General features: G+C 46.4%; 1 protein-coding gene across 1 annotated transcript in view; it reads left to right on the top strand.

Moving 5' to 3' along the window:
• The window catches only part of LOC119956611 (ABC transporter B family member 1-like), a 309,180-nt gene that overhangs the window by 115,086 nt on the left and 167,812 nt on the right, over nucleotides 1-26,282 (top strand). The window contains exon 12 of the mRNA XM_038783984.1: nucleotides 9,563-9,653. Within this exon, the coding sequence (XP_038639912.1) occupies nucleotides 9,563-9,653 (91 nt within the window). The remainder of the gene's footprint in view (nucleotides 1-9,562; nucleotides 9,654-26,282) is intronic.

The following is a 26,282-nucleotide window of genomic DNA, read 5'->3' as shown; positions in this document are numbered from 1 at the left end:
TTGAATATCTTGTTTGATAAAGATGTTAATAGAGAGGGTTAGGAAGAAAAACTGCATTTGTAAAATGTCTTTCCTGTCCTGAGTTGCATTGATGTGTAGTCAATGTTTATTTGGACGCAAACATGGCAGCCAATGTGAGTACAGCTGGGTCCCAAAAACAGTAAATGAGATAAATGACCAGTTCATCTGTTTTGTTGTTGTTAATAGAACGATGAATAATGGCGAAAACATCTGGTGAACTCTTTATGGATTCTACACTTCTCCATGGGTTAGACTTTTAGAATACTGACTGCGGTCAATTAGAAATTGCTGAGTTTGTGAGAATTTGCCCTTTTATTTTCTCTTAGTCACACTGTAAAACCCCTTGAATTTTTGCTGGCATTTAAGTTCCAGACTCCTGCTGAAAAACCACTCTGGTTCTGGAGAAGAAATTTTATACTTGTGGAAAATTACATTTCCTCCATTATGATAAAACTACGGATTTTTAAAATCAGTTGCTTTGATGTTATTAACTACTTACCTTGTTTAAGGAGAGCACTGATGCTGAATGCCAGGTGAGTCGTTTGACGTGGCGTCTGTTACGATCCCAGTTGCCGTTCTAGCTTAATGGCAAGATCCCAGAATGGAACCCTTGCTCAAAAGGCCGTAACTTTTAACTTTTTGTTTTATAAAATGAGGAGGAACAGAGTCGGGGCCACTAATTAGTTTTAACAAGAGAATAAACATGTATTAAACATGAAAAGTCTGATTATTAAACAATACTCCTTTACTTTTCCCCCACCCCCACCTTAGTTTCACAAATATATACAGATTTTAAGGTTAGCGCGGGTTACAAATTATTTCTTAGATCACAATGGTCTTAGTAACACATAGTCCCTTTAAATGCATAGGGTGCAATTCTCTGGAAACATTTCTAAGTGTGGTAGCGAGTGGGAGAGGGCCCAGACTGGCGGAGGAATGCCTGATTTAAGAATCCTCACCTCCTTCGAGGAGCGTGCCCTGGAGGTGACGGGGGTGGCCGAGAACCGATCTGTTACCCACATGGAAGCTGGCGGACACCACAGAGGTGAGGAATCACCGGGCATCACCCTCTCCTGACTCCGAGGAGACAACATTGGAAGAGAGCTTCGAGGAGGCAACCGTTATAGTCGCGGCACAGCTGTCGTCCCCACACTTCACCAGCGCAGATACACACACCTCTGTGAGACATATTAGTGGACAGGCTTTTGGGGCATAATCTGATGAGCACCACACTGCTGATGAGGCAGGAACCCCTCAGGCGAGACAGCAGTTGGAGTTCTGCTGGATCCCAGGACCCAATTGGGATCCCAGCCTGATGCTGAGGTACTCTGGGCTGATTAAGATGAAAGGGTGCAGCCGGGACATTCAGGGGGAGATTTCAGTGTCACTCCAGCAGGTTCGTAGCCTATTGGAGAAGTTCCAGAGGCTACAGGCACAGGAGATGGTGACAGCAATGCGTGGCAGTGGGGCTAACACTGCTAGGGTGGCAGCCACAGTGGAAAGCCTGGGGCTCAATGTCGGCACCATGAGTGAAGGTATCCAAGGCATCGTGCAGTTGGTGACATCCATGGCTGAGGGTCTTGTCAGAATGTCTGCCTTGCTCAGGGTGTCACCCGAGTTCCCGGCCGACCTTGATGAGGTGCTGCAGGAAATGACCCGCTCTCGGATGGGCATGGCGGAGATGCTGCAGAGCTTGTCCCAGTCACTGACGAGCATTGCTGTGGACGTCGACACAGTGGTGCAGAGCATGGGGAACCGCAAGAGCTGGCAGAGCCTGATGATGCACGGGCAGCTGGGACCCGAACCAGCCACTCCCTCCCATGGTGAACCCCTGGGTTCTAGGTGTACCAACCGGGAAGAGGGTACACTGGCTGCCAACCCGGACCGACCATGGAGTGGCGACTGTGGGCACCAGTTCCCCCGGAGTTCCACCCCTCTGGTGAGGCCACATCTCGAAGTTAGCACACAGGACAGGGCGGCACGGCTGTGCATGTACCACCGACAAGTGAACCGGGCTCTCCGAGCCCCAGAGGGCGCGTGTCAGGAGCATCAGAGGCCATGGGACAAGGTAAGCAGCTGGCTGGCTCCACCTCAGATGTGCATCCTGGGGAAACACCTAGTCTTAGTGGTAGAGCTAGGAGGGACAAACACGTTAAAGATCACTGGGGGAAGGTTTGGGGTAGGTAGGGGCGGGAAGGGAGGTGGTGGCGTTTGGAGGGCAGCACCATCGGGAGAGTGGAGGATTGTAAAACATATTAAACACCTTTGTGCACAACCAGTATGATGCCTCGGTGACTCACTTCCGCAATGTGGGCTGACCTCCGATCCCTTAGCCCATCTCTCCAGGCATCTCCCGTAGCATCCACCCACCCTCTGGCTGTGGCATGTCCCCGGAGCTGTGTCCCAACCCCTGGGTGTTCGGATGTTGGCTGCTGCGTGTGTGTGGTGTTGCCTCCCGCAGTGTTTAGGCATCAAGGTGTGATTGGGATTCTAGGCAATAAGTCCAACATGCTACATGAGCCACCACCCACAGGAATCCACTTGGGTGTGTTAAATGCTCACTTAACCACGATTGCGAATTCCCCATCAGCAGTAGCGTTCAACCGCACAGCCAGAGGTCTCGGCAATCGCTGGGGCACCCCCCACCAAGCACTGGAGTGGCAATCCCAGACCCCCCCCTCCCCAGTCTCTTTGCCTGTGACCAACAATGGCTACACACCTCCTCTGCCAGCCACCGAAGCCCTTCCACCAGATTTGAGTTTTTCAAAAGGAGTATTAATTGGCACCAGCGTGAACACTTGCTGGGGAGGCCGTGAATTGTATGGAAATTGGGCTTAAAAGGTGATAATTGGTTTCTAGCCATGCTACGGAAAATCTCGATTTTGCCTTTGGGAGCGAGCCGGTTGCACCTGGCGTGGTTTTTGCTTTTGGCCTCTCCATCTATTTACCGGCCACGTTTCGCTTGAGCGAGAGCACAGCAAGGCTGGAAGATCGCACCCATAGGCTGGCTGTGGTCAGATACACTCCACTCTGAACCCAAGTGAAGTTCTGTGTATTTCTCCTCGCAATCCATCCAGATGATTTGTATACCGTGAGACACGTGGGTGGGATTCTCCGTCCCGCTGCACTCGTTTTCTGGTGTGGAGCGCCCTCGCCGGCACTGGGATCTTCCGTCCCGTCAGCCGGCCAATGGGGCTTCCCACTGTGGACACTCCCACGCCATCGGGAAATCTGCAGGCATGAGCGCATTGTCAGCAAAACGGAGGATCCCGCCGATGGAGAATCGAGCCCCTTGTCTCATTGAATTCCAGGAATTCCAGCTTCCACACAGGTGATGTCAAACTCCACTTTGAAAAAGAAAGACTTTCAAATCTCCTTTAAATAATGCTTTCCCTCAGCTGCTTCCCTCGAGATTTTGCTTCCAGATTTTGTGCCTCCTCAGGATTCCTTTGTCGTCAATTACCTCTTTGCAAGTGCTTTAACTATCGACTCCCAGACCCGAATAAGATGGCAGCAGACTTTTGCTTTACCTCTGTGGTCTGCTTTAAATCTAGGTGCTGCCGCTGTGTCTTCAATTCAGAAATTTATCTGCTTTCCCTTGAATAACTCTTTTACAACTTCTTGGCCTCTGTCCCCTTAACTTTGGTCTTCCGAAGACATTCATTCTGTCCCAATTCACTAGTTGTCTGGACTTTATCTGGTTCTTTGGGAAGTCTGCCTTTTTGCAATCCCCTTGTCCTGTCCAGCTTTTCTTCTGGCAGATCTGAGAGATGTTCATTCTCCGGCTTCTTAACTTTTAACTGCCGATGGCAGTACGGTGGCGCAGTGGGTTAGCCCTGCAGCCTCACGGCGTCGAGGTCCCAGGTTCGATCCCGGCTGTGGGTCACTGTCCGTGTGGAGTTTGCACATTCTCCCCGTGTTTGCGTGGGTTTCGTCCCCACAACCCAAAGATGTGCAGGCTAGGTGGATTGGCCATGCTAAATTGCCCCTTAATTGGAAAAACATGAATTGGCTACTCTAAATTTTTTTTTTTTTTAACTTTTAACTGCCAATGAATTCAGTTAAAATTAAACTCAAAAAGGTTTCCTATCCCAAAGATGCCCCCAATTGCTATGCAATGACTTTTGCTTCTCCGTTGCTTTTATTTACTTTTCACACCATAACTTCTCTCAGCACAATAGAAGCATAGTTTGAATTCAAACCAAAACCCCCACACATACAAACACCTTTGTCTAGTATTAATTTTAAAAAATATATAAATTTAGAGTACCCCATTATTTTTTTTTGCAATTAAGGGGCAATTTAGCATGGTCAATCCACCTACCCTGCACATCTTTGGGTTGTGGGGGCGAAACCCACGCAGACATGGGGAGAATGTGCAAACTCCACACGGACAGTGACCCAGGGCCGGGATTCGAACCTGGCTCCTCAGCGCCTACACAGAATATTTTAATATACACTGGCAAGGAATGTATGTGCAGAGTTCTCCCTAGTGGCAGTGTTTGCTTTATAAATCCAGTGCGGTCGACTGCACATCCAACTATTGGCCTCCAATCAGATGTTCAGTGTAAAATAATTTTGTTTATCTGATGAATGACTGATTTAAGTAGCTTGAGGAAATGGTTTCTAATTATACAGGTAAGTTTTGGAGAACAAAAGCAAAACACTGCGAATGCTGGAAGTCTGAAATAAAAACAAAATGCTGGAAATACTCAGCAGGCCAGACAGCACTGCAGAGAGAAAATAGGGTTAATGTTTCAGTTTAATTGCCCTTCATCCGAACTGCTGTTCTGGAACTCATTTCTCTCTCAAAAGATACAGAGAAAGTGTGATTCTTAAAGATTATGTGCCACTTTGCCTCATGGCTTTTGAATACTAAGCTCACTAAGACATAAAAAGGTGCAAAATAAGTAAATTGATCAATAATTAAATTGCAATGAAAGTTAAAATAAAAGCTGTCATCAATCCCATAAATTAGACTACATCTGAGATATATCAGGCTGTCAGTTAAATTATCACTTAATTCCTAGGTTTCACTTTCTAATATATCTTTGTTTCATTAGAAGACTGGGTATTTATGACATGTTGATGTCCAAAAGAGCCAGTCTGTCATGACAATAAATTTTAAGGCTGCTTTACTATTGCTTCCTGAATGACATACTCTGTGAGTTATGGCAGACCAGGAAAGTCACACGTTTGACCCCTGGCTGCTGCTGAATTGGCTGATATCAGCCAAGGTGAAGGAGGAGCAATACAATTGGCCTTGCACTAAAGGAGGAGAGGAAAATAATTAATTCCGAGTTCCTGGCGTAACTTGGCAAAACCTAACATCATTAGAAGGCAAGGGTAGAAAAAGAGAGAAAAATTATGGAGAAGGGAAAGTTGCATCAGATTTTAAGCAAACTTCCAAATCTCTTTCCCCCTATATATTTATTCTACTTATACAATACTCTATAGCAGAGTGCAACTTTGCTTCAAGTGTTGAACTCTGTTTAGATGTTAAATTGAATGCCAGTTGGAATTGAAAGATCATACTCAATTTTTATAATGGAACGAGTAGATTTCAGTGTTTCTTCCAGACAAAAGTCATAAAGTAAATTTTCTTTTGTAAGTTTGTTTTGTGCTGTATCCTACCTTCTCAACTTCATTTTGTATGTTGCTAATTATGTGTAAGCACCTTAGATATGTCCATTTATTTGTGCGCACTCATATTTGTGATGCAGAATGATGTGCACGTTCAGGGCACAGCATTACCAGTAGCGAAGGCATTCAGATGACAAGGAGACTCGGTCAGGATCCAGTCTGATTGATGTTGATCTTCTGTGCTCAACTCTTGCTCTGCGCTAATTTTTAGATGCAGTTAGAGGAGCAACTGAACTTTCAAATCCTTAAAGTTTAAATGAACCTGTTTGGCTGCTTGCAAGCCATGCTCCTAGTTTGCAAACAGCACCCTGCTGTGCAAACACTTTGGAGAATGGGCCTTGAAACAGACAAGGTGAAGTGGCTGTCATGACTGGGCAAGTGTTGTGGAGTAGTGCCTCTCTCAAAGTACTGGGAAGGAGGAAAAGAGTGCAGCTAGACTATTAGGTTGTCATTGGAAACACACTGATGAATTTCAAAAGAACAGTAGAAATATCCTTGCTCTTTTGTGCACTCGGTTTCTGTTCAAAAACAATTATGGCACAGCATTCATGTCCCAGTCACTGAGGAGCATTGCCAAGGGCATCGACACAACAAAGTCTCGTGGCATCATGTCAGACCAGGGGAAGGAAGCTTCTTGTTGATTATCACCTACTGCCTCCTCTTCAGCTGATGAACCAGTACTCATCCATTTTGAACATTGAACAGCATGAACATACCCAGGGTGGAAAGGACATAGACTATACTATGGGTGGGGGACTTCACTGTCCAAAACCTCGGGTGGCTTAGTAACACCACTATCGACTGAGCTGTCTGTGTCTTAAAGGACACAGCTACCAGACTAGATCTGTGGGAGGTGGTAAGGGAACCAACAAGAGGCAGAAACCTTCTTGACCTTATCCTCATCAAGCTACCTGTCACAGATGCATCTGTCCATGGCAGTGTTGGTAGGAATGACCACCACACAGTTCTTGTGGAGATGAAGTCCTGCCTTCACATTGAGGATGCCCTACATCGTGTTGTATGGTTCCACCACTGTACTGGATGGAACAGATCCCACAACCAGTAGATCATATGTCTGCTCTGCAGTCCTGCCACATCCAGTCATGAATGGTGGTGGACAATTAAACGACTAACTGGAGGAGGAGGCACCACAAATATTCCCAGATAATGATTGGGGAGCCCAATACATCAGCGCAATAGCGTTGAGTGAAGGATCGATCTCGGCCACCTCCTGAAGGACCTGGCATTACAGGTGCCAATCTCGATAGTATGAAATGGCTGCAGGCATTGGATATTACAAAGGCTGACAACATTCCAGCAAAAGTATTAAAAGACTTGTGCTCCAAAACTAGTTCCGCCTCTAACCAAACTGTGGCAGTACAGTTACAACACTGACAATGTGGAAAATTGCCCAGGTATATCCTGTACACAAAAAGCAGGACAAATCTAACCCAGCCATTTATCACCCCATCAGTTTACTCTCGATTATAGCCAAGTGCTGGAAGGGGTTTTCGACAGCACTATCAAGCGGCACTTGCTCCACAATAGCCTACTCAGAGAAGCTCATATGGGGTCTGCCGGGCTGCTCCGCTCCTTACCTCATAAACCTTAGTCCAAGCATGGACAAAAGAGCTGAACCCCCGAGGCGAGGTGAGAGTAACTGTCCTTCTGTAAACTGGATCTAAACACATAGCGTTCATAAATTTCACTCTTTCTGGGGGTGCAATGTTCATCAAATCTTCAAATTACTGTGTTAAAATTTTTACTATCTTCATCGTTTGCAAATTTAAACGAATTAAGCACAGAAATTGCTTCGGGACATGCCGCTGTTTGGAGCATCACAGCCTTATGTGAATCTGATTGATCCCCAAAATTTACTGCAGATTAAATTGGTGTTTAACCACACGCCAATTGCTGCCCGTATTACCATAAAATCTGAGACTCATTGGCGACTTTAAGATTCCATGTTGTTAATTCTTGCAGTCTGAAAAATCTCTGGACCTCGTGGCAGGCTTTCTCGGTGTTTAATACCATCCAACCTGATACCATGTAATATTCTTGTCAGATAAACAATTTATTAACATTAACTGTGGGTCAAATATACAAAACAAGAGATGAATAACAATATTAACATACACAAGCAACCTCTCTCCCAGCTCCAGCTCCTTTGTCAGTCTGAGGTCACCTGACTCTACATTCACTTATGTACTAATGAGACTCGTAATGGTTAGTCGGTGAATTACGACACAACAAGGATATCACAACATTGCCATTGACCAGAAACAGAACTGGGCCAACCATATAAATGCTTGGACTAAAAGAGCAGGTCAAAGGCTGGGAATTCTGCAGAGAATAGCTCACCTCCTGACTCCTGAAAGGCTACCCACCAGGTGCAACACAAGAACGAGGAGCAGGAGTACGCCATCTGACCCTTTGAGCCTACTCCGCCATTCAATGAGATCATGGCTTATTTTTTTGTGGACTCTGCTCCACTTTCCCGCCCAAACACCATAACCCTTTATTCCTTAATTCTTCAAAAAAACTATTATCTTTATCTTGAAAACATTCAATGAAGGAGCCTCAATTGCTTCACTGGGCAAGGAATTCCATAGATTCACAACCCTTTGGGTGAATAAGTTCCTCCTAAACTCAGTCTTAAATCTACTTCCCCTTATTTTGAGGCTATGCCCCCTAGTTCTGCTTTCACCCACCAGTGTAAACAGCCTGCCTGCATCTATCCTATTTATTCCCTTCATAATTTTATATGTTTCTATAAGAACCTCCCACCCCCGCCGCATCCTTCTAAGTTCCAACGAGTACAGTCCCAGTCTACTCAACCTCTCTTTGTAATCCAACCCCCTCAACTCTGGGATTAACCTAATGAATCGCTTCTGCACACCCTCCAGCATCAATACATCTGTTCTCGGGCAAGGAGGCCAAAACTGCACAAGGCACAAATCTAGAGTGTAATATGGAATACTTTCTACTTACCTGGATGAGTGCAGCTCCAACAAAATTCAAGAAGCTCAACACAATCCAGGAAAAAACAGGCGGCATGATTGGCACCCCATGGCAGGAGTGTGTACCATCTACAAGATGCACTTCAGCAACTCACCAAGGTTCCTTCAGCAGCACCTTGCAAACCCAGGACCTGTACCACTTAGAAGGGCAAGGGCAGCTGAGACATAGGAACACCATCACCTGCAGGTTCCCCTCCCAAGCCACGCACCATCCTGACTTGGAACGATGTCGCCATTCCTTCATGCTGCTGGGTCAAAAACCTGGAACTCCCTCGCTCAGATCAGTCGTTATCTCATTGAATGGCAGGGCAAACTCAATGTGCCGAATGACCTACTTCCGCTCCTATGTCTTATGATCCTTAACAACACTAGATACTCCTACAATACACAAACTGCAGCGATTCAAGAAGGTAGCTCACCCCCCACTTTCTCTAGGATAATTAGGGATCGGCAATAAATGTTGGCTGAGTCAGCGACACCCACATCCCTTAAGTGAATAAAAGAAAATCTTTGTGCTGTTCTAGAACATAAAATTAATTATTTTTTTCTCATGAAAAAAGTAAATATTTCATCACTGGTTATGCTGTTAAGGAGTGAACATAACGGCATTAAACATATACATTGGTTTGTGTTATTAAATGGAAAAGTAGATGTGAATTTGCAGAAGCAAACTATTTTAAAGCAATAGAATTCCAAGTGATGGATAATGACACCCGGTATCGAGAGATGCTCAGTATTGCATAAATATTTTAAAACCTGTTTAAATTAGTTTTGTTCATGACTGAAGCACCTCTTGTAATAAAATACTTGCTTCTTTTGTACTTTGTCTGGATGTTCTATCTGTACTAAACAGTAACATTGACTTTTTTTTGTTACAGGGTGCAATTGTGCTCGTACTGTGGTATGGTGCAAAGCTTGTCTATGATGGAAGACATGGAAAACCTGGAATCTCTTTTGGAACACTGGCATGTAAGTAACAGTGACTGTACGCCTCTTGCATGAGTACATGTAAATGCTGGATTGTACTTGGGGATGATTTATTCCAGAATAATTGTGACTTTTTGAGATTTTGCTGAAGTTTGCTGTAAAATTGGATTGCTGAATTTTTAAAAATGAACTTGTATTTGTATTGATACTATCATCAAAGGAAGAAATAACAAGGAAAAAAATTGTTAAACTTTGTAACTATTTTTAATAGTCATAAAGCAGCATAGGATAAATGTGACAGTTCTTGGTGATTATTACCTTGGTATCTCCCAAGGGTCAGTAACCTTTAAGAAGTGGCGTGCCGAGTCTTCATTTATACACTCTAATTAAAGGTTTTATGTGATAGGAACACATTTTAATGTTTATACAGTCTCCATGTACAATTACCCTCCAATCTCCACCCCCCTTCCCCAACACCTCCTCCTCTCCCCCCCCCCCCCCCCCCCCCACCCCCATCCCCAATCTTCCCTCCAACCTCCCCATAACACTTCCTCCATTGCCACCGCACACATACACGTACACATCATCCAATTAGTTAGAAAATTGCAAGGTTTTCGCTTACCATTTTTAAAATCAAGAGCATTCTGTAGTGATCTCTGTATATGTTAATACATGATCAGTCAAATGATCACTAGATGGCAACACTAACAGGGACTATATAAGTTTCCTGCTCTTTCTTTAGGTTCTTAGTGCGTATTGCAGCTAGAGGATGGAAGTGACCAGCTGAGAGTGTAGTTATTATATCCATTGTTAGTTTAATCTAATCTTAGTCCTGGGTCACTGTCAGTGTGGAGTTTGCACATTCTTCCTGTGCTTGCGTGGGTTCCGCTCCCACAACGCAAAGATGTGCAGGTTAGGTGGACTGGCCACACTAAACTGCCCCTTAATTGGAAAAAATGAATTGGGTACTCTAAATTTTTTTTAAAAATCTAATCTTAGTCTTAGTTAATTCTACTACTAATCAAAATATTAAAGTAAAACAACTTAAAAGTATCTAATTTTGTTACTCAAGAAATAATTTGTCATCAATTGGAAGACTTTGACTGTTTATCATCAAGTCAAATACAACTCGGCAAGTCAAATGAGTAATGTATATATTACATCTCTACTAACTTTCAGTGGCTTGCGAGTTGATCGTCCAGTCTGAGCAGCCTACTAGTGCTGCCTACTAACCCTGGCTGTCATGAGGAGGTCATGCAGTTTCTTGCGGAACTGCTGACCGGTCCTGATGGCGTTACCCACGACGCTCATGTCCTCTCCCACCTATGCCCAGATATGGTGCACAGCGGCGGGTGGCATCTGCCTCCCCATCCCGGGGTGCAGGGTAGTCTGTCTCTCCTCCACTAGGGTCAGTGCCACACCCCGTGTTGCCATCTTGCTGGCTAGGATGGTGTTTGTGGGGAGTGGAGAGCCTATATGCGGCTGCGGCTTGTCAGCCTCTCAAGTGTCAATCCCGAACTGGCAAATTAGACACCATTTTCCATTGGAATCGGTCGTGTTCCATGTGGCGCTGGTGCTTGCCCCATAACAGATTGATCTGGGCACGACACCAATTTTGCTGTTGTCGAACACCACCAATTCAGTCCCGGCACTTTGTTTCTCCGGTGTCAATTTGTTGTGAGCCAGTCTCTTAAGTCTGCCCTGGCTGCTCAGACTCACAAGCCACTGAAAATCATCTCGTGTGCCACTTTCGGTATGTGTGCCATAGGCTGCAAACCCTTGGTTTACCCGTTGCAGTCATTTAGTGCTGAATTGCAATTGCTAAGCACTGTGAGGTAGACAGGTAGAATCTCCGTTATTCTTATTCCCGACTATCCAAAATTTTCATCTGCCAAAGTCTTCTAGAAGGTTGCATCTTAATGTACTTTCTGCTAAAATCAATCGACGTAAATCACCCTCGAGACCAAAAGGAATTGCATCCATTTTTTATGTACTTTTCATTGGTGTACCCCATGAGTGTTGCTGTAGCATATCTCTGCAAATTGTTTCCCTTGAGATAGTAAGAAGTGTTACAACACCAGGTTAAAGTCCAACATGTTTGTTTCAAATAAGCTAGCGTTTGAAACAAACATGTTGGACTTTAACCTGGTGTTGTAACACTTCTTACTGTGCCCACCCCAGTCCAATGCCGGCATCTCCACATCATCTTTTGAGATAATTTTGCCTTGGAAAGCCATGATTGAATATACTTCCACCACAATCTCAGGCAGTGCATTCCAGATCCTAACCATCTATTGTGTACAGGGTTTTTTCCTAGTGTCACTGTTGCTTCTTTGCCAATCACTTTAAGTCGGTGTCCTCTGGTGTTCATTCTTCTGTTTAATGGGAACAGTTACTCGCTGTCCATTCCCAGTAATCCCTCCATAGTTTTGAACACCTTGATGAAATTTCCTGATGCCCATCTCTTTAAGGAGAACAGCTGCTCCCTTTAAGGAGAAAACCTTCAGCTTTTCCAAACTATTCTTGTTACTGAAGTCCCTTGTCCCTGGAACCATACTTGTAAATCTTTTCTGCACCCCCTCAAATGCCTCCTCAAGGGTGGCACAGTGGTTAGCACTGCTGCCTCACAGCTCCAGGTCCCGGGTTCAATTCCAACCTCGAGTGACTGTGTGGAGTTTGCACTTTCGAATCAATAACTTTCGGAGTGCAGCTCCTTCATCAGACTCACTTTAACCTGGTGTTGTAAGACTTCTCACTGTGCCCACTCCAGTCTAACGCAGGCATCTCCACATAATGTCACAAAGCAGTTATTGGGGGGTGGGGGAGGTGTATGGTGGTGGTCTTGTGGAAAGCTGTTCATGGTAGTAAATATCCTGTGATTAGAGTGTTTGTGTTTGTTATAAGTAAGTTGGTGTATGCTTACTGTTAGGATCTAAGAACACTACCCCCTAGATGAGACTGAAAACCTCCTTCGAACAAACCCCTCACATTCCAGGTAACTATCCTTACCTAGGGTGTCTCCTCCCCCCCCCCCCTATCCATCATCATCATAACTCCAGGACTTGCCCACTGGGCTTACCTGTGGCGCTAACAATTGTACGCAAAGACTCGAGTGAAGTACAAGAGAGGCTTTATTGCTGTGAGATGCTATTCCTCCGGCGGCAGCTGTAGAATAGTATCTCAGTGAAGCTAGCGCATAGTTATACACAAGCTCCCTGTGGGCGGAGCTAGCCGGCAGGGGCTTACCGGAGAAACCTGTATTACAGGTACGGCCATACATCCCCCTACTGCAAGCACACATATCTACAGTGGTTGTATCACCACAGTACCGCCCTGTCCCATTGTTACCATCGAGACCCTCCCCCTCCCAGAATTCTCCCGTCCACTTCCTCTCAAACACCTCACCCAGTATTGGTCCCATCCCTTAACTTTCACTTCTCCTAGAGCCATCAAAACCTGTTCTACCAGGTTCTGATGACTGCAGCCCCTCCCCCCACCACACTTGCATTCACCGGCCAACTTGAACTAGCCAGTGTGGAGGCCCCTGCCCAGGCACCCCCCCCCCCCCACCCCCCCCCGGGCCTGGTCCCAGGAAAACACAGAAATGCCCTTCAACACACAACCACAGTGTAAAAACACAAACCCCAAAGAATCAGCATTGCAAAAGAAAATCCTGTTAGGCAACTTCAACTCATTTAGCACATATAACAACATGCCGTGAAAAACAGAGCTACATACACTCCTCCATTCCCCCTACCCTCAATTCAATACCAGTCCTCAGTCCCGTTTCTCACTTTTGCCCCAATCCTTCTGCCTACACAAACGTCTCCACCGCTTCCACTGTCACAAAATAAAAGTCTTTGGAGTTGTCGGTCACCTCAACTTAGCTTGGTACACTTGCCGAACCCCATATTGCTCTTATACAGTTCAGTCTTCTCTCGGTCGAAAGCCGCCTGCCATCTCGGCAACTCCACAGTAAAGTCCTGGCATATACATATACCAACTCCAGCCCACTGCACCTCCCGCTTCTGCTTTGCCCAACTCAGGACCTTCTCCTTCATGTGGTACCTACAGAAACAAATAATCACTACTCCTTGCAGCTCATTCGCCTTTCGTTTAGGCTTCCACGCTCGATGAGTCCGACCCAGTTCATACCGAGAGGGACCTTCCCCCTCCCCCAACAGCTCCGCCAACATCCTGGCAAAATACTCCGTCGGCCTCGGGACCTCCACCCCTTTGGGCAGGCCCACAACCCTCACATTTTGCAGCCCAGATCTGTTTTCCAGGTCTTCCACTTTGGCCTGCACACCCTTATTGGCCTCCACCACCCTCTGCAGCCCCTCACTCATTGAGGTCAGCTGATTGTGTGTTGCGACAATCATAGAATCGTAGAATTTACAATGTAGAAGGAGGGCATTCGGACAATCGGGTCAGCACCAGCCATTTGGAAAGAGCACTCTACTTAAGCCCATGCCTCCACCCTAGCCAGTAACCCCTCCCAACCTCTTTGGACACTAAGGCAATTTTATCATGGCCAATCCACCTAACCTGCACATCTTTGGACTGTGGAAGGAAACCAGAGCTCCCGGAGGAAACCAACGCAGACATGGGGAGAAGGTGCAAACTCCTCACAGATGGTGACCCAAGCCAGGAATCGAACCTGGGACCCTGGAGCTGTGAAGCAACTGTGCTAACCACTGTGCTAACGTGCTGCCCTAAGAGACATGGCCTCTTGCACTCCCCTCAGTTTCTCACCCTGCTCCCGCACCTCGGCCGATGTGCTCGACACTGTCGCCTTCACCAGGGCAATCGCCTCCTCCACCAGCACCTTCAATCCTGCCATCATCTTCTTCCTCATCACCTTCATCTGCTTTGCGAACTGTTTTTCAAGTTCCAAAGCCATCATCTCAGTCATCTTTTCTGCGGTGAACAGTGCGGCCCCAGCCTGTGACCCAGCCTCTGCCATCCTTCCAGTTGCTGAGCCGACCCTTCCACTCAACGGCTAGGCTTCATTCAACCCCTTCTTCACGACAACTTTCCTTTGGGTTTTGGACATGTATGTCTTCTTGCACTTATTAACGAAAAATTGCCCCTGGGACCGGGCATTACACTCTTAAGAATCAAGCCTTCAGCAGGAGCCGTCCAACATGCGACCTCCTCCTCCTACATGCCGCCACCGGAAGTCAATAATTTACTTTTTAATAATAATAATAATACTTTTTCTTTGTATTGTCTTCACTATATTATTTGATCATCAATCTAAAGACTGACAAATAATAATTGTTTAAAAATGTGATAACCACCGTTTTATTCCGGTGATGACCACCATTTTGTTCCGGAGGGGCTGGACGGTGGCTTTAGGAGGTGGCAGAAGGCAGGGATTGAGAGATTTGGTGATCTCTTCATTGAAGAGGGTTTCCCGAGCCTAGAGAGATTAGAGGAGAGTTTGAGTTACCGAGTGGGAATGGATTTCGGTATTAACAGGTATGGAACTTTATCTGGAGGCAGGTTCCAAGCTTCCCTCGCCTCTCTCTAAGGGGACTGCAGCATAAGGTGATGTCAAAAACAGGGGTTGGGGGCAGCACGGTAGCACAGTGGGTAGCATTGCTGCCTCACAGCGCCGAAGTCCCAGGTTCGATCCCGGCTCTGGGTCACTGTCCATGTGGAGTTTGCACATTCTCCCCGTGTCTGCGTGGGTTTCGCCCCCCCAACCCAAGATGTGCAGTGCAGGGCTAAATTGCCCCTTAATTAGAAAAAATGATTTGGGTACTCTAAATTTAAAAAAAAAACAGGGGTTGGGGAGGGGAGGGTCTCAGAAATATATAAAGAATTGATGGAGTGGGAAGAGGTCCCAATCAGGGCGGTGAAGAGGAAGTGGGAGGAAGAGTTGGAGGTGAGTTGGAAGTCGGACTATGGGGAAAAGCCTTGAGGAGAGTCAATTCATCCTTGTTGTGTGCCAGGATTAGACTGATCCAGTTCAAGGTGGTCCACAGGGCTCATGAAACTGGCCCGAATGAGTAGGTTTTTTGAGGAGGAGGAGGACAGATGTGGGAGGTGCAGGGGAAGTCCGGCGAATCATGTACACATGTTTTGGGCGTGTCCGAAGCTGACGGGATTCTGGCAGGGATTTGCAGACGTCATGTCAGAGGTCCTGAAAGGGAGGGTTACTCCAAGTCCAGAGATGGCAATGTTTGGGGTCTCGGAAGATCCGGGGTCCCAGGAGGGGAGAGAGGCCGACGCTTTTGTCTTTGCCTCCCTGGTGGCCCGGAGATGGATTTTGCTGGGATGGAGGGACTCGGAGCCTCCAAAGTCAGGGGTGTGGGTCAGCGTCATGGAAGGGTTTCTCAGGCTGAACCTCTCACACCGTAAGAGGTTCAATTCAGGGGTTCCCTCGGAGTTTGCAGCCATTCGTCGACTTCTTTAAGGACAACTGACCGCAGAAGTGAGGCGGGGGGGGAGGGAGGAGGAGGAGGCATGGAATTGTAGAATAAGGATAGGGAATCTAATATACGGGGAGTTAGGAGGGGGGGGGGGGGGGGGGGAGGTGAGTTGGGTATGTTATTGTGATGTGGTTGCATGTGTCGGACCGCTTTGTTGTTTAGAATGTTTAAATGTTAAAATTATAAATGCTTCAATAAAATGTTTTCTTAAAAAAAAAGAATTGTTTGAAAATTGCTGTGTGATTTTTACTGAATTCCTTTTTTCACAATCTTTTGCAAGTTTTGACGACCTTTGAAAACAGACATTCACTTTTCAGCTATGACATTTACCACAAATTCTGTGTAAATAAATGTTTTAGAAGGATGAGCGATTTGAATCAAATATAACCTGAAGTCAAACAGATCAGCGTTGTAATTGAAAAATGTGCAGTTTTGAAGATATGTTATTACATTCCATCAGTATGCACTGACTTTGTTGCAAAACTTGAAAATCGCTGGTGTTGACGTCAATTTATTTCAATCTTTGTTTTAAAAAAAAAAAATCTCCACAGGGTTTTCTCTTAACCATACTCTTGATTGTCAGGGTGTCCAAGCTCTATGCTAAATCTCACAGGACCATTTACAGTTATGGAACAACTTCAAAAACTGATGCTGTGCATTCAGATTTTATTAATTGACCTGTTTTGCCGTGGGGATCGAAACACAATTTAGAATGAATGACGCAAACCACCATGTAGTAGCTACACATGCCTGTGCTACGATTCTCCAGCAATTCATCACACTTGACATAGAAATACTGTATATTGCTGTTAAAACATGAAAACAAAGACATTTGACCCAGCTGGCTTGCATGAACACTTATCCTTCAGCAGAGCTTAATCTTAGTCCTTAATATCTTAAAGTCTTAATCCTGTGTGCCCTCTCTGTTCGCACAGTCCTTTATTCTCCTTTCTTTCAGCCACCTATTTAACCTATCTGAAAAGTCAGCCTCTGAATACATGGATCTGCTTATCTAACAAAAGGTCATCAATCTGAAATGTTAACTTTGTTTCTCGCTCTGCATTTGCTGCCAGACCTGCTGAGTATTTTCAGCATTTTTGTTTTTCTTTAAGATTTCCAGCACCACAGTGTTTTTGCTTTTGTTTACATTTCCGCTGTTCCAACCCTTCAAAGTTTCTATCAAATTGTTCCTTAACCTCTATCAAATTGTTCCTTAACCTCTTGTATTCAAACTGAAAACGCTTGAGCGTCCCTCCATCAGTGACTTGTAATTCTTGACCTCAAACAGCTGTCCTGTTGCTTGAACCATTGGGCTGCTTGCTCAAAGTTTAAACCATAAGAAGCAAAAGATGGGTCTACAGGCAGTGTAGTATAATAATCATAATCTTTATTGTCACAAGTAGGCTTACATTAACACTGCAAAGAAGTTAGTGTGAAAAGCCCCTAGTCGCCACATTCCGGCTCCTGTTCGGGTACACTGAGGGAGAATTCAGAATGTCCAATTCACCTAACAGGACGTCTTTCAGGACTTGTGGGAGAAAACCGGAACACCCGGAGGAAACCCACGCAAACATGGGGAGAAAATGCAGACTCTGCACAGACAGTGACCCAAGCCAGGAATTGAACCTAGGACCCTGGTGCTGTGAAGCAACAGTGCTAACCACTGAGCCACCGTTGCTGTCCATGTAGGAAAATCATCACCAGCAGCTGCCATTTGAATAAATAAGATCATTGCTTCCTACCTGAAGTTGTTGAACCCAATGTTGAAGCTCGAAGGCTATACAGTGCCTCGTCAAAAGATGAAATGTTGTTCCTTGAGCTTACTATTGGCACTGTGCAGGGAGCAGTTGGTGGTGACACTGCTGGACACATCTTTGCTTCTTTATTTGTCTTTACCATCTCCTTTTGCCTTGAACATTCATCTCTTTTGTTATTTAATCACTCCTGCCTGTGGTGATATGCTTGAAAACACAGTTCTGTATATAGTTAAAAATGCAACCTCCACCCAGCTGGTGGTGATAGAGGTCTATGACGTGACGCCCAAGACACCCAGCAGTTAGTAGTACGTTGTACAAGAAGGTAGCCGCACTTGAAGTAGCTCCAGGAGAATTCACTGAATTCATTTAGTCGCCATCATCTGTATTTTTTCCAATAAGGGGCAATTTAGTGTGGCCGAACCACCTAACTTGCACATCTTTGAGTTGTGGTTCTGAAACCCATGCAGACACTGGGAGAATGTGCAAACTCCACACGAACAGTGACCCAGGACCCAGATTCGAACCTGGATCCTCAGCGCCGTAGGCAGCAGTGCTAACCACAGTGCCACATGCCGTCCTTTCTGTATTGTAGTTAAGTTATCTTTTCCACGTGTTTGTTAATAAATCATCTTTATAGTTAAACAACTATATTTTCTGGTACATCATTACAATGGTTATATCAAAGAACACAACATGGTACCAGGGGTACAGAACACTAAAAGATAACAAAGGAGAAGATGGGGCAAAATAGTCTAAAGAACGGAAAGAAAAGTTTCTTTCACCGACCGGGTGAACTACGGCCATCTGCCACTCAACGCAACCAAAGACTGTGAAGTTCGACATGGAAAGTTTGAAGGCACCCCACCAGCTTCATGTCTTGGGTAATGTAGATGAAAATTGCCGTCTGTTCAAGCAGCAATTTGGACTTAATGTTGCAGCCTTTGGCCTGCAGGCATAGCCTGACGAGAGGCGTACAGCGAAGCTGCCCATGTAGCAGGTCCTCAAGCAATAGAAATATAAAATACTTCCCCTTCAACTGCAAAGAGGAAAGCAAGAGCTATGATAAAGTGATAAAGTACTTCAATCAGCATTGCTCTCCATAGAAAAATGAGACATTTGAACGTTACATATTTCGTACGCATTCCCAAAAAGCTGGCAAATCTTTTGATAGCTTTATTACCGACTTGCCATTGAAGGCGCAGTTGTGCTTTTTCAGTGGTCTGAATTTATCGATGATCCCCAACCAAATAGTGTTTAGGATATCGAATGATAAGGTACTTGAGAGGTTATTACAGGAAGACGACCTGCAATTTGAAAATGCTATCAAGGTCTGCCATGAAAGTGAGCTAACTGCTCAGCAGATCTGTATGCTCAACCTTAAAACTTTTGGCGCCAATCTGGAAGAAGACGTCGGCACCATCAGCAGCCAAATAAAAAAAGTGGTCTCAGTGGCGGCCATTTTAAGCGGCCAACCGGGTCCACCATCTTATGGTAGTGATGAAGCAATCGTCATGGGCCACAGCAATGCCCAGCATTTGGGAAAGTATGTTCCAAGTGTGGCCGTGCAAATCATTTTGCGAAGCAATGTTTTTTGCGTCCTACAGTGGACCAAACCGGGTCAGTCAATGCAGTTGATGAGACAGTTTTTCGGGGAAACACGGTGACACAGTCGTTAGCATTGCTGCCTATGGCGCTGAAGATCAGGGTTCGAATCCCGGCCCTGGATCACTGTCCGTGTGGAGTTTGCATGTTCTCCCCATGTCTGTGTGGGTTACACCCCCACAACCCAAAGATGTGCAAGTTAGGTGGATTGGCCTCGCTTAATAGCCCCTTAATTGGAAAAAAAAAATTGGGTACTCTAAATTTATTTAAAAAAAAACAATTTTTCATTGCAACCCAGCATGTGGAGATAACCATGGATCAACCAAAACTCACCGGTCCAGCTAAGGCTCTGAAAGCAGCTATGGTGGCAGAAGAGCCAGCATCAGCTTGCACAGCAGATGATCCACAAGCAACCGTGGCGCAGTCAAGCGGCATGATGGATGCCACCAAAGAAAAAGAGGTGTAGTCCGAATCACTCGCATGAAAAGGAAAAGGAAGAGAAGAAGAGTGGAGGATACCTCGGGCCGTACCCGCAGTACTGAAGAAGAAGACATTGGCAATGTGGCCGACAGGCCAGTAAGCACACAACGACGTAGCAAAAAGCATCGCAGTAATAAATTTAAAAAGCTGCTCTAACAAGGAAGACCAGTAAGAAAGCCGGTCTTCGTGGCGCATCGCATCAAAAGGCCAAACAAGCTGATAGTACAAATAGACCTTCCAGAAAACCAGTCTTCCAGAAGTTAAAGTGCGATTGAGCAGCCGATAAAAGTTCAGAAGACCAATGGGGCGATGCGGTAGTGCAGTGTTCTTCAAACTTTTTTTCCGGGGACCCATTTTTACCAACCGGCCATCCTTCGCGACCCAACTCAGCCGACGTTCGCGACCCACGCCGGCTGACCTGCGCGACCCACCATTTTCTCTCACCTTGTTTGCCTCTGCCAAAAATGGAGGAAATGGTTTTGGGTCCCTTTGGCCCTCGTACACTCTCCTCCAATGGAACCTGTTGGATGAAGGTGAAGCCTTCCTGTGTCGGAAGTATGGAGTCTCCATTTGTCCAAAGCTCTGAATTTTTTTCCTGTAAAGTTTTTATCAAAAAACCCCCGGCCCGAACTTGTAAAAAAATAATAATAAAATGAGTAAAATGAATAAGCACACCCCCCCCCCCGAACTTGTAAAAAAAAATGAATAAAATAAATGAATAAAATGAATAAACCCCCCCCCCCCGAACTTGTAAAGCGAATAAAATAAATGAAAAAAAAATCAAATGAATAAAATAAATGAATAAATGAATAAAAATCACTACAGAACTTGAAACAAAAAGCGGCAACCGTTTTTAAAAAGAATAGCGGCCGCACTGCGCATGCGTGCCCAATTATCGACGCACATGTGCAATGCGGCCAAATTTTTTTTACATGTTCGTGGAATGCACATGCGTGCCGATCATCATGCGCAATGTGGCCGAATTTTTTTTTTAACGTGGTCGCGGCCGCTTGCAGCCGGCGTTATGAAAAGAAGGCAGCTGCGCAGGGATTTGCACGATCAGGAGCGCCGCGGACAACGGCTCCGCGACCCTCCCAACACCTGCGGGTCACGCCCCCGAATTTGAAGAACACTGTGGTAGTGAATGTCCAATAAGCTGTGCACCAGGGACACGTTCACCAGGCATATCATGTTGTATCAAGCACAGGTGCATCTGTATACATGATGTGTAAAATGATAATGCAGATCATGTTTTGTCAGGCAGTTATATTTGAATATAAATGTTAACACTCCAGAGAAAGGGGGATGTGGTGATGTGCCTGTGCACAGTTCTATATATATTTAGCAATGCGACCTCCAACCAGCTGATGGCGATATAGATCTATCACGTGACCCAAGGCACCCAACAGTTGTTAGTAAGTGATATAAGAAGATAGTCGCACTTAGTAGGTCCAGAAGAATTCACTGAATTCATTTTGTAGCTATCGTCTATTATAGGGCAGTAGTTATCTTTTCCACGTGTTTATTAATAAATCATCTTTATAGTTAAACAACTATATGTTCTGTGTACATCATTACAACGGTTATATCACAGAACACAACACTACCTTCCACCATATCACAGATCTTCCCTTTAGTTCTATTTCACAACCCCAGCCCAGTCTCAAAATGTTAACACTGTTTCTCCACAGCTGCTGGGTGCGATCAAATGGCCTCGTTATGCCCGACTCAGACGCAACAAGGCCATTAAATCTCGCTAGAGGCTTCTCGTGAGCTTTCCGATGCTCGGAACGCCTCATGACATCAAACGGGATGTCACGATCTAGATCTTGCTCTCGCTGAGCGAGATCCAGATTAACATATCTAATTGAGCCATTTAACTGTGTACAGACCCATGGACAGACAGATCAAACCAAGTCGGGGGAAAAAAATCAAACATGGGAAAGGGATGTTTCAATGGCACAGATGGGGCTGTGGGCCCATGTAGGTTCACACACCCAGGGGAGAAGGAGTTCTCCTTCTTTTCCTGGGTACACAGGGTATAAACTAGGATTGACTTTTTAATGTGGTGAGCGGTGCTTCCAAGGGTAGTAGGAGCAGAGTACTCTGCAATCGTAATCTCTGACCATGCTCCACACTACATGGATATGAGGTTGGAGATGGGCCGGGCACAACACCCCCTCATGGAGGCTGGACACGGCCATCTTGGCCGATGAGGCATTCTGCAATGACAGGCCATAGACGGATACGTTACCAACAACCAGTATGGGGCGGTCTCGCCCTCCATGTTCTGGGAGTCACTGAAGGAGGTATCAAGAGGGGAAATTATTGTGTACAAGGTGCGCAAAGATAGGAAGGTGAGGGCGGCCAGGCAACAGCTAGTTAACTCCATACTGGAGGTAAATCGGCACTACTCCTCGACCCTGACCATAGAACTACTGGCAGAAAAAAAAAGCAGCAGATGGGCTTTGACCTGCTCTCTACTGGGAAAGCAGTGCACCAGCTACGCCAGAAAGGGGGACCTTTTTACGAACCTGAAGACAAAGCCAGCCGCCTGTCGGCTCATCAGCTGAGAAAGTAGACGGCTGCGAGGGAAATAGCCCAGGTTAGGGACCATAGTGGTAGGCTAATTGCCACACCAGTAAGGGTCAACAAAGTCTTTGCAGCCTTTTACATTACCTGTACACCTCCAAGCCCCATGAGTGGAACTCTGGGATGAAGCAATTCCTTGACGGACTGGACATGCCATTCATGGGGGAAGACAAAGAAACTGGGCCTGGAAGCGCCATTAAAACTGGGAAAAGTCGGCAGCACTGTGGCGCAGTGGGTTAGCCCTGCTGCCTCACAGCGCCGAGGTCCCAGGTTCAATCCTGGCTCTGGGTCAGTGCCCGTGTGGAGTTTGCACATTCTCCCCGTGTTTGCGTGGCTTTCACCCCCACAACCCAAAGATGTGCAGGCTAGGTGGATTTACAATGCTAAAATTGCCCCTTAATTGGGAAAAAATGAATTGGGAACACTAAATTTATTTAAAAAAAGAAAAAAAGACTGGGAGAGGTCATGGAGAGTATCAACTCCATGCAGGACGAGAAGGTGCTGGGGCCAGGTGGATTTACGGTGGACTTTTAAATCCGCGCCAGTATTCACCCCACACCTGTGGGAGATGTTCGCAGACTCGCTAGTAAGGGACACCCTGCTACCAACACTGGCACAAGCCTCAATATCGCTGAAGCCCAAAAAGGACAAAGACCCGACTGAGTGCAGCCCTACAGGCCCATCTCGCTACTCCACATAGATGCAAAGATCCTGGCGAAGATCCAGGCGAGTCGGCTGGAGAGCTGCTTGCCACAGGTAATCGTGAGGTCCCGACGGGCTTTGTCAAGGGCAGGCAGCTAACATCGAACATCAGGCGCCTGCTGAACGTGATAATGACTCCATCCGGGGGGAGAGCACAGAAATGATCATCTCTCTGGACGCAGAAAAGGTTTTCAACAGAGTCAAATGGAAGTACCACATAGAGGTACTGGAATGGTTTGGGTTCAGACCAGGGTTCACCACCTGGATGACACTACTGTACAGCGCTCCCATGGCGCACATACGGACAAACGCCATCAGCTCTAAATACCTCCAGCTGCACAGAGGCACAAGACATTGATGCCCGTTATTCCCGCTGCTGTTTTCTCTGGCATTCAAGCCACTGGCGATCGCCCTCAGAACGATGACCAGCTGGAGAGGTATCCAAAGGGGGACAGAGAGCATAGAGTCTCAATCTACTCGGATGACCTGCTCCTCTACATCTCGAATCCTCAGACCAGCGTGGAAGAGATAATGAAACTCCTAAAGGAGTTTGGAACCCTCTTGCGTTACAGGCCTAACCTGTGCAAGAACGAGATCTTCCCTGTACAAACCCACAGGGGGAGGGACTGAGCTCGCAGGGCTGCCTGTCGAGCAAGCCCAGACCGAATTCCTTTACCTGAAATTGCCCACGACTGGACACGGATCCACAAATGGAACCTGACAAGTGTGATGGAGGAAGTCAAAAGGGGCCCAGTCCTCTCTCCCTCACAGGGAGATGCAGGCGATCAAAATTCACCTACTGCCCACGTTCCTCTTCCTGTTCAGATCCCTCTTGATCTTCATCCCCAAGGCATTTTTCAACACAGTTGACAAACTTATCATGGCGTTTGTGTGGAGGGGAAAGAACCCGAGTATCCAAAAGAAGGTCCTACAAAGGAAAAGAAACGAGGGAGACCTGGCACTCCCAAACCTACAGTTCTACCTCTGGGCGGTCACTGCAGAAAGAGTGAGGGGACGGGAGAAGGAACCAGGAGCAGAATCGCTGAAGATGCGTGGGTTCTTTCTAGAGGTGGAGGACAAATGTGAATGGTGCCAGGGAGGCCTGGCCAACCACACCCACACGATCTGGGCTTGCCCCAGATGATCGGGGACTGGGCGACATGTTTTGAGGCCATGTCCAGGGTTGTGGGAGTGAGGGTGTAGCCATGCCCAAAAGGGGCAGTCTTCAGAGTTTCAGATCAGCCAGTACGCTTTATGGCGCCCTAGTCTTTGCCTCCCTGATCGCCTGCCAGAGGATCCTGCTCGACTGGCGATCAACAGTACCACCCAAAGCTGCAGACTGACTGTCCGACTTGGCGGAATTTTCCAGGCTGGAGAAAATAAAATTTGCCATCCGGGAGTCGGAGGAGGGCCTCCACAGGATGTGGTAGCCGTTCACCAACTTGTTCCTAGATCTGTTTGTAGCCAGTAGCCAGTAAGTAAGGGGAGGTGGGGGAGTCACAGAAAGGAGCCACAGGACAATGAGGAAAAGGAAAGGGGAGAAGAGGGAGGGGGTGGTGGCGAAGGCACCCAAAGAAAACGAGAGGGACAAGGAACAAAGCCACAAGGGACTGGCCTGAGGACAAGCTGAAGCCCAAACGTAACTCTAAATAGACACCAGTAAATACGTGCTCTGGCCATACTGGGGATTTTAACAGATGCATACTTTTTTGAGGGTCACGATAAATCCAGTACAAGTTTGTAGAGTCAAACAGAAAGAAACTTTATTTACAACAATATGTACACAGTGCCAGCAGTTGACTGCTGGTTCCCTCTCTAGCCGGTCCCACACTGACCAGCTCAATTTATACAGCTGCACTCTTAATGATTGCCCAACACCCCCCTCATTGGGGGAGCTCATATTCCTCAAGAAACATGTGGCAACCAATTGTCCAAAACCAATAGGATCCATGCAGGTTATAACATCCCCTCAAAGTCCGAGGAATCTACAGAAGACCCTGGCGAAGGAAGGCGTTGGACTCTTTTGACATCAGGCTGGGTGTCATGTGCACGAGGTGCCAGATCTGGCAGCGTACAACGAGAAAGCGAATGGCGCTTCGAGATGAATGCCGGAATGAATGCACATCCATGGGCTGTGGAACCGAGAGGTACCTCTTGGAGTCGTCCTGCTTGTCCATCTCTGAATCGGAATCGAGAATCTCCATCATCGAGGTGGCCCTTTTTTCATGGGGTGCATGCATGGGTTTGAATCCCACCCTCGTCGCCAGTTTTGTGAGGGCCACGAAGAATCCAGCACAAGTTGGTAGAGTCAAATAGAAAGTAAATTTATTTACAACAATGTGTACACAGTACCAGCAGTACTGGTACACTGCTGGTTCCCCCTCTAACTGGTACTGCACTGGCCAGCTCAATTTATATAGCTGCACTGCTAATGATTGCCGCCACCCCCCCCTCATTGGGGGAGCTATTCCTCGTGAAACATGGCATAATTGTCCCCAACCAATGAATCTGGGCAGGTTGTGTTGGTCGTTCTGGGTGAGTGTGCTTAACACTCGATTTGGCTCTGTTTCTTTACTTAGCTCTGGAGTTGCCAGGTGCCGTTAAGACACCGCCACAAGCTTCAAGGTGAAGTTCAAAGCAATAAAACCGTACACCAATTAGTAAGTCCAAACAACTGAGTTTATTATAATACAATTATAATAACTACCCATGCACACGCTAAAAGGATTAAACTTATTCCTACCGCTAAATAAACTAATACTTATCTCGAAGGAACTGCCGGGTCAGGGAACAAGGCCTCTTGCTCTGCTCTGGTCTGCAGACTTCAGGTTGGTATAAGTTAAAAGGGGTCAGGAGTGCCTATCTCTGGTAGCGATCGTTGTGAGGCATTTACCTGTTGGCGGCTGCTGTCCGAACCCTCTCCTCTCTCTCGTTCAAGGTCTTCTTGGCAAAAGCTGGTCGAGGTGCTGGTCCACGGAGGAGTGCTGGTCAAAGAGAGAGGAGGGCTGGACGAGAAGACTGAACCATGTGTGGGACCTGTCTTTTATAGGTCCCAGGGGATCCGCGCCCCTTTGGGCGGACTCCCTTACCTGCTTGGA

This window comes from Scyliorhinus canicula, chromosome 1 (genome assembly GCF_902713615.1).
Source record: "Scyliorhinus canicula chromosome 1, sScyCan1.1, whole genome shotgun sequence".
NCBI classification, from domain to species: Eukaryota; Metazoa; Chordata; class Chondrichthyes; order Carcharhiniformes; family Scyliorhinidae; genus Scyliorhinus; species Scyliorhinus canicula.
Note: the sequence above shows the minus strand (reverse complement) of the source record. Positions and strands in the feature narration are given on the sequence as shown.